General features: G+C 51.6%; 1 protein-coding gene across 1 annotated transcript in view; it reads right to left on the reverse strand.

Annotated features, from left to right (window-relative positions):
• Window positions 1-4,304: 4,304 nt before the first annotated feature.
• The window catches only part of CDK3 (cyclin-dependent kinase 3), a 4,491-nt gene continuing 349 nt past the window's right edge, over window positions 4,305-8,446 (reverse strand). The window contains 6 exon segments of the mRNA XM_010075202.1: window positions 4,305-4,430; window positions 4,829-5,032; window positions 5,838-5,939; window positions 6,372-6,542; window positions 7,047-7,167; window positions 7,611-7,688. Coding sequence (XP_010073504.1) covers window positions 4,305-4,430; window positions 4,829-5,032; window positions 5,838-5,939; window positions 6,372-6,542; window positions 7,047-7,167; window positions 7,611-7,688 — 802 coding nt within the window.

Consider the following 8,446-nt stretch of genomic DNA (forward strand, 5'->3'; position numbering starts at 1 on the left):
TTAAAACTGAAAACCAATGGGACTTTTCTGCCTAGTCACTTGGACACCTCTGAAAGAGGGACTTGGTCACCGAAGGGTGAATTTCCATGTTGTGTTTGAACCAGTCTAAGTGCAGGCAGCTACCGAACAGAGCAGCACCCCTGCCCCTCTGGCTGCCTGTCCCTGGTGCCCCTCTGGCTGCAGCCCAGCGATGCTGTTGGCTCTACAATGACTTGTGTCGCTTCACTGAGCTGCTGGCAGCAGAAGCCAAGCCCCAAGCAAAACCAAACCCTGTTGAAGTAGATGATTTTTGGGGCTTTTCCTGTACCTGTGCAGAGGCAGGTGTGTTGCAAGGGAAGGGCTGATCTTTAGTAGCAGGTTGATGCTTGCAGAAAACAGGGATGTGAAACTGCTTTCTACAGCCCTTGGTCTTGGCTGCAGGCTCCACCCGGCAGTACCTGCAGATCTGCACTTGCTGTTTCTTTAGGCAAGCTTTCACTCCGCTGTGTCACTTCCAGTGCTCAGCCCTCGCTGAAATGAGCAACTCCTAACTCCCCCATGCCCCTGTTGAGGTGAGACATTACATGTTCTTCCCTAGTCTCTACCCTGTTATGCAGAATCCCCTGGCTTTGTGGGATGAGAAATAGGACTTTCTATTGCCACGACCTGCTCTTCCTCCTCTCTCAAGGGCTTTGCTGCTGCTTGGAAAATGCAACACCCCCCAAAAACCCCGTAAGTGCAGAGGTTTTCTCACCCATCAGAGCAGCAGCATAGCCTCTATTGCCATACAGCCTAGCTGGCATGTGAAGTCTGGGCTCCAAGAAGAAATTCTTCCCACGCTGGCAAGCTCAGCACAGTTACAGGTCCCTCTACCTTCCTGCTGGTAGGTAGTGGCTCAGCATTAACAATCTGAGCTGAGCTGTGGAAATGCCAAGATTCCAGTCCGAGATCTGCCCAGGTTCTGTCCCATGCTCTGCAGGGTCTGTGTTTATTGTCAGGCCTATGGCTGGTATCCGTGGCTTTCTCCGCTGCCACGATCAATACAGGGGAATTTGTTGGTTTACAGTGGGGAAAACTGTTCCACGCACCCTAGAGCATCCGTTCCCAGCCTGTTTCCTCTTGGTAGAGCACTGCTGGCCCATGGGGCACTCTGCGTCGCCCTCTTGGCGGGTCTGGGCTAGCAGCAAGGACTGGAGCTGGGCTGTGATGGACGAGGGGACACATCAGGGGAGAAACCCTGGCCTGGCCTCCTGCCAGGGCAAACCCAGCACCCTGTGAGCACAGGGGCGCAGCCAGGTGAGACTCACAACCCAGCCAACCAAGGAGGCTGCTGGCAGTCCTTGGGTCCCAGCTCTTCAAAGCTGCTGGGAGCAGCCTTGCTGTGCTTTGGTTTTTGCTCTCCTCCACTGGCTGAAAGCAGGGAGGATCCATCCGCAACGGGGCTGTCACCTTTTCTGCAGCTTGGCTCTGCCAGACAGGTGAGTTTGTTGTGAGTCTTCCCCTCGCCCGGCTCTGGGGCAGGGTGCTGGGCTGCAGGGCTGCTCTCCTCAAGGGTGCAAATGAGATAACACCGTGCGTGGTTTTTAAAGCAGTGTGATGTTCACCTGGTGACTCTTTCCTGAAGTGCTGATTAAATAGTTTTGGGAAATGCTCTGTTACTAAGGAACTTGGAGTTCTGGGAATCAGGCAGTCAGTTAATCATTTTGGATGAAGTGCTCCCTGACTGCGTGGCGGGAGGTATTTATTTTGGGCTGGGTGAAGGAATGAAGAGGAGATTAGGCAGCTGAGCAGTCTCCCTTAAAGGCTGGTCTGCCTTTTGTTTCTGAAAAAAAAAAAACCCAACACTAAAAAATCCTTTTCTTTCTTACCAAGTGGTCCTCTTCTGCAGAAAGCAGCTCGCATGATGTCCTGTTGAGGTGTCCGTAGGAAGCACCACACAGCCCTGGGGCTTCCCCAGAGCCCAGCTCTCTGGCAGGGTTGTGAGTTGCTTGGGAGGAGCCAGGTAGAGCTTTTCCTCCCTTTTCGCGTACAGGATGATGCACTGCATTGTGGCTTTCCCAGAGCGGTTATTTCGACATAGTTCCCTTTGCTGGCAGTGGGCTGGGTCATAAACATTTGAAATTCAGCTTGTTGTTTCATTTAGTCAGGTTAGATGAGCTGTAGTATTTTTATTTATGTTTCTGGACTGGATTAATGTCTTTGGTATTTATTTCTTAATGCAGTTTTTTTAAAAAAACAACTCTTCTGCAAACAGCTTGTCTGGTACAACACGAGCATTTGTTTGCAGAGAGCAAACAACAGAGCATTGTCTGTACAAAATGAACCGACTTTAAAACATGTATACAAAGGCAGGGAAAGGATTCCCACAGCAGAATTCATCCATGTCTCACAAATGTGCTCCTGCGAGCTGGGTGTTATCATACGGAGGACCAGAGGTCCTGCAGGAGCACAGCAGGGCTTCAATTGTCCTGCAATATGGGTCTTGAGGCTGCTGCGTGAGCCCAGCTCCAAGCTCAATCGTAAAACCCTCCCTCCCAAACAGCAGCAGGTCAGCTTTTTCCAGGCAGCCACTCCAGCACCCCTCCTAACAACAGCTTCAAAAGCAAAGCAACCCCCACCCACCCCAAAAACCCGAGTTTGTACAAATTGCAGAGATGAATGAGCTCCCCAGGTCCTGGTGGCTTCTAAACCTGCTGGGGAAGCACAGCCCCGTGGCGTGGTGGCCCGGAGGGAGGTGAGCAACAGGTTCCAGGGTTTCACTGTCGGGGATCTGTCAGGAGGTGTGGCTCTGCATTAGGGGTGACAAAGGTCTTTTTGATGTCAGGAATCAAGCAGAGCCACCCGCTGCCTTTTGTTGGGTGGGGAGAAGGAATGAATGATGAAGCCGAAGGGCAACAGAACTTGGCTTTAGACAGGTAGGTCTTGGGCTGCGAGGGGCTTCTTCAGGGGAAGCTCTAAAGGTTTCTCTCCCCTGTGCCAATTCTCTGGTATCTAGTAGGTGGGGAGGGAGGTTTATGCTACAGCTGTGAGTGCAGCTGCCTCTCTCCTTTACTGCATTGTTTATCTGTCGTGAAACTCCAGGAATGTGATAGCTCTGGAGAGCTGTCAGGTTGTGCTGAAATCAGTGCTTGGGTTCATAGTTACTGCATGTGTGCACGTGCATGAAAAACAGGAGTGGAGAAGTTTGGATTCCCTAAGTTAAAAATCTGTCTTTTGAGTATTTAAGTGTGTAGAATATAACTCTGAACTGTTTGTGGCCACCTCTGATGGAAAGAAAGCCTACCTTACCCTACAGAGACAGCAATGGGCTGCAAACCATCTGTGTTCTGTTCCACAACAGAATCGAGAGTACATCTCTGCACCGGTGAAGGATTTTAGCCAGAAAGGATAAAAGAGAGAGTGCAGGAGAGGAGGAAGGGAGATAGCTCTGTGGAAGAAGGGACCTGCCAGATGCAGGACTGTCCTGCATCACTAGCCCAATGCATCGTGCCAAACAATAAACACTGAGGTCTCTGAACAAATGACAAGCCTTTATTTTTTTTTCTGTACTGAAAGAAAAGAAACAAAGATGTCAAAACCACACCAAAAGTCGGTGACAATTCTGCAAACATTAGAGCAGCAAAAACATTTCCAAGACAATAAAGTGAAGGAAACAGCAGAACATCTGGACCGATGATGGAAAGCCAGCTTTTCAGCTGTTACTGTTTCCAGCCGTATGCAACAAGTGCTTTATGCTAACGGTATCTTTTGGCTTCTCAGTCTGAGCTAAGGCACGAATTAAGACACCTGATAGTGCTCTTCAGCTTGTGAAACAGCAGAACGTCCGCTCTGTTAAACAGCTCAGATTAAACAATTTGTCTAATGCTGACAAAGCCCAGTCTTTGACAATAGCAGCAAAGGGTTGAGCAGAGAAGCGCTCCCCTACCCCAAGTGGAGCTCCAGCACGCCCTGGTGTCAGAAACTGCCACCGACATCCCTGACCGACATCTCCAGTGCTGGAGAGACAGAAATCACTGTGTGTCACCCTATCTCGCTGACTGAGGCAAGGACAAACTTCTGAAACATACTCTCTCACCTACATTTCAGTGTTTTATGCTGACAAATACCCTGCACCCTTTTGCTCTTCAAAACAGCTCTACTGGCTGTAACCCAGACAAACTTTTGTCTCAGCAACAGGCTGAGAGTCTGTAAATGCAAGAATGACCCCCTCCAGGCTCCTCCAGAGAAGTGAGACCTCGGATCCCAGCCAGCCTCCTGCCACGTGCCCAAAGCCGGCTCTGTACTGCTGCCCGGAGGTGCAGGTGCGTGAGGAGAGCTGCGTCCTCTCATCTGCAGTGTCTCTGCAGCGCACGCCGCTCTTCAGTGCTCAGAGGGCTTCTCCAGAAGAAATACTGGTGACTGAGGGCTGCCTTGGCTGAGATGCGCATGCTGGGATCGTACAGGAGCAATTGCTGCCAAGAGAAAAACCCAGCAGATTTAGGATTTGAAAAACCAGATCGATCGCACCTGCACGCAGCTAGGCCCAGTGCAGATGTTGGTTCTGCCTTTTCCCCTCTCCGAGCTTCAGGAGTAACCCACAACTGAAGATACTGTGAGGATTATACTAGAGAGGTTTTCTTGACCTCCATGCAGTGGCTTCCTAGAGGAATCTGCACTGACTGACAGCACCACTCCAGAGCCAGGACTAAGCCCTGTTCGATGGTGGGCTGTTTCTGCAACGGCAGAGGTGAGCATTCAAGCCACATCAGCTAATGCACTTCTGGGTAGATCAGTCCCAAATATGCCTATTCTTTGTCCAGTTTGAAAAAGTCCTGAATGTCCCCGGGTCTTGTTCTGAGCCCTCACTCACCACCAGTAAGTCTCTACCGTCTTGATCTAAGTTGGGAAAAATTTCTTTCATCTCCTTCCTTGCCCACCGGGGAAAGTCCCGCTTGTAGTCAGGCAGCTGGGTCACCCCAGGCCAGGTCGCCTCAGTGGGAGTGCCCAGGGTGCGAAAGATCCGGAAGAGCTGATCGATCTCAGAGTCTCCTGGAAACAGGGCCTTCCTGGTCACCTGGGGAATAAAAAGAAAAAGCAGCCAGTTCCCACCTTTCCATCAGTTGTGTGCTTTATTTCCTTCTGCAAGCAACCTGTTGTCCCAGTAGAGGGAACCACCTGCACAGACCAGGGCAGTTACAATGCAGTGATTCTGCCAGGCAGCACCTGGGAAAGTCACAGGTGTCTGCTTGTCTCCAGCTCCTCTCCATGGCCCATGCTCCCCTTAGGCTCTCTCTCTTTCAGCCAGTCCCTTATCCCTCTTTGTCTCCATTTTCCCAACATCCACTCTTTCAGGCTAGCTCCCTCCCTGCCTACTTACCCAGGCTCTGTCTATCTGCAGCTCGGGAGCTTTGGGAGCTAGGGACAGTGCTGTGACACTGCAGGAGTAACAAGAGCTCTTCAAAACAGAGTACGGACCCCTAGAAGATTCACTGCCGTGATATGAGAGTGTTGGTTCGTTTCAGCCCACTGTGGGGACATTTGCAAGAGCCTCATCTCCTCCCAGGATCACAATGCTGCGCCACCAAGACTAAAGTTACCCCTTCTGCAAGGAGAGGCGTCACATTCCCATGTACCTGGAACTGCAGCCGGACTACAGCAGCTGCTTTGCCTTCTGCCAGACCCCTGAGGGAGACAGATTTCCTTTTGAGCCCACAGCTAAGGATCAGCTAACCCTCAGGATGGACTTTCCACAATACACACCCCAGCACAGGGTAGGACCACAGCATCACACAGATTTTGCATCCTGACCCTCCTTCCCCTCTTCCCATTGCATCTGTGTCCTCCCGGCTCATGAAACAGACTATTTAAACCCATTCTACCATTTCTGCAAAGATGCAGCCGATGCTCCACATATCCACAGCGGTCGAATAGTATTTGCATCCCAGCAGTATTTCAGGGGCTCGGTACCACAGAGTCACCACCTGGTAAGGAAGCAACAAACAAGCTTTGTCTAGGTTCCCTGGGTGAAACTAGAGGCATGGGCTCCCCTCTTCTCAGCTGTAATGCAGTGACTGTACAAATCAGATGGTGACAATGCCATGCTCAATTAAGAGACGCCTTTAGTGACAGCAAGATTGGGATCAACAGATCATTCTTGAATAGGACTCCCTGGAACAAATAAATATATCCTATGCAGAGAAGGTGGGAACCCAGCTTGGAGGCAGGATAGGGTGGAAGCAGTCAGCACACTCTGTGGGGACACAAGGTACCCCCTCAGCTGTGAGTTAGGTTAAGAGCACGTGCCTGGGCACAGCTGTGCCTCAGCTATGGATGAGTAACTTCTGATCCTGCTGTTGTTCACCCACTATAGATCACGTACCCCAACCTCAGGTGGCAGACAGCCCCAACAATACCTCGTGAGTGTATGTGCGCAGGGGGACTCCAAAAGCTCTTGCCAGTCCAAAATCAGCCAACTTGATGGCTCCTGCTTCGTTAATGAGCAAGTTCTGCGGCTTCAAGTCCCTGTGCATGACTCTGTGCGAGTGACAGAAGCTCACACCCTGCAGCAGCTGGAAGAGGTAGTTCTAAGGAGAGAAAATAATTCAGACAAGGCCACAATGAAACCACTTTGAAGGCTGGGTTGTGTGAACCAACACACTTTGGACCATTTACAGAGCAGAATGGGAAAAAAAGCCTTGCAAGCCACTACTCAGAGCTGCACACAAACTGCTCTCCCACCCTACACGGGTGCAGAGACTCCAGTTCAAGCAGGAGTCTACCCATCCATTACTCTGTACAAAGGCAATTAGCAATAGATCCCTCAGTTGTCCTCTTAACAGCAGTTTGTTCTGCAGCGAGATGGGCTGAAGAACCTGGAAACAGCTGGGAAACCAATGTGCTGAGCAATAGTGCCAGGAGGTTTTCCCAGATGAAATGTTTCAGATCTGAGAGGCTGAATGCCTACAGCCAAGAATGAATCTCTTCCAGATGCAGTCTGGGTAAGAGCAGCTCAGTGCTGGCTCTGCCCAACTGAAGGCAGCAAGGACACCCTCTCTGCCTTGCCTATTAGCGCTCCTTCCACACTGTACCTTGACCAAGCTTAAAGGAAACTCTCCAGTTCGGGATGAATCGATGTATTTCTTCAGGTCCTGATTCAGATACTCAAACACCAGATAGAGCTTCTTCTGGCTGTGTATGACATCCAGGAGCCTGCAAAAGAAGTGCAAGCACATCTCTCAGTACCTTTGTGTGGGAATCCATGCTATGCAGGAGTGTTAGTCTCCTCTAGAGTGTGTGGGAAGACCTTCTCCAGACCTTTGCCCAAACATACCCAGACATCCCTCCTCCCACAGATGCCTCTGCTTTGTGCCTCCTTTGGAGCAGAGAGAGGCAGATATAAAAGCAGCATCTGGTACAAGGCAGCAGCAGCTTGCATCAGCCTGTGTTGCTGAAGTAGAATGGCAGTGCTGTGGCCTATTGCTGCAAACCTGGTAAGTGCAAGTGATTCCTGCATTTTCCTGTTTATTTTGGTCCTTTCTGGGCAGTCAGGGAAGGACTGGGAGGCCCTTCTTGCTGCCTGTACCCAGAGCTCCCTGTGGGGATGAACAGGAGCTCATCAATATGCTGGAGGGGAGGATTCATCCAGGTCTTACCTGACTATGTTGGGGTGCTTCAGCTCCTTCAGCAGTGAGATTTCTCGGATTGCAGTGCTGGGGACACCCTCCATCTCCCTGCAACAGGGACAGGCTGTATGGCACCCATCCCCCAGTGGGATCCTGCAGCCCATCAGGATCCTGTGTCCCTTCTCCCTTCCATTGTGCCCCATTGCCTGCCCAGGGGAGGGTCTCTCACACTGGGCACCCCGCCTTTGGGATGGAGTTGCACATGGGGCAGGCTGGGGCGAGGCAGGGGGAAACGGAGCTGTGGGGAAGGAAAGGGAGAAGGTGACCTAGACAGTGTGAACTGTGGGGCAGAGCTTGTCTGGGAGCACCTGGGGGCACATTTGGAGAAGCAACAGTTTAAATGCCCAAGTCTCACTTTTCTGGAGGTGGGGGGAAACGAAAGCTCCTTGACCCTCAGGCAGCAGCCTCCACTGTCCTGAGGGGCACATGGGCTGCACTCCCACCACCGTGTCTGTGGTCAACATTAACACCCCTCATTGTAGAGACAGCCGAGGGCCGACCCAGGGGAACAGTAATAAGCTTTTATCTGCTCAGTCCCCACCCTGGAGGGGTTGAAGTCAGCCCTGCCGGGACGCTGAGCCTCCCCAGGCCCTGGCACCTTGCCCCTGAGGGAGTCCAAAATGGCGGCTGCTTCCCCCTGCCCTGGCCACGGCACCAGGGCCAGAGAGTGCCAGGTTAGGCTCTAGCTGCTTGCATGAGCCTGTAGAGACATTGTTTTCCCTCATGTCAGGCTTTTTTGAGCCTCTCCCACCATTTTGGACACTGGGCTGCGCTCATGGGCCCCCTGCTCACTCCTATGGCCGGCT

Source organism: Pterocles gutturalis, unplaced genomic scaffold (assembly GCF_000699245.1).
Source record: "Pterocles gutturalis isolate BGI_N339 unplaced genomic scaffold, ASM69924v1 scaffold12757, whole genome shotgun sequence".
Taxonomy (NCBI): domain Eukaryota; kingdom Metazoa; phylum Chordata; class Aves; order Pterocliformes; family Pteroclidae; genus Pterocles; species Pterocles gutturalis.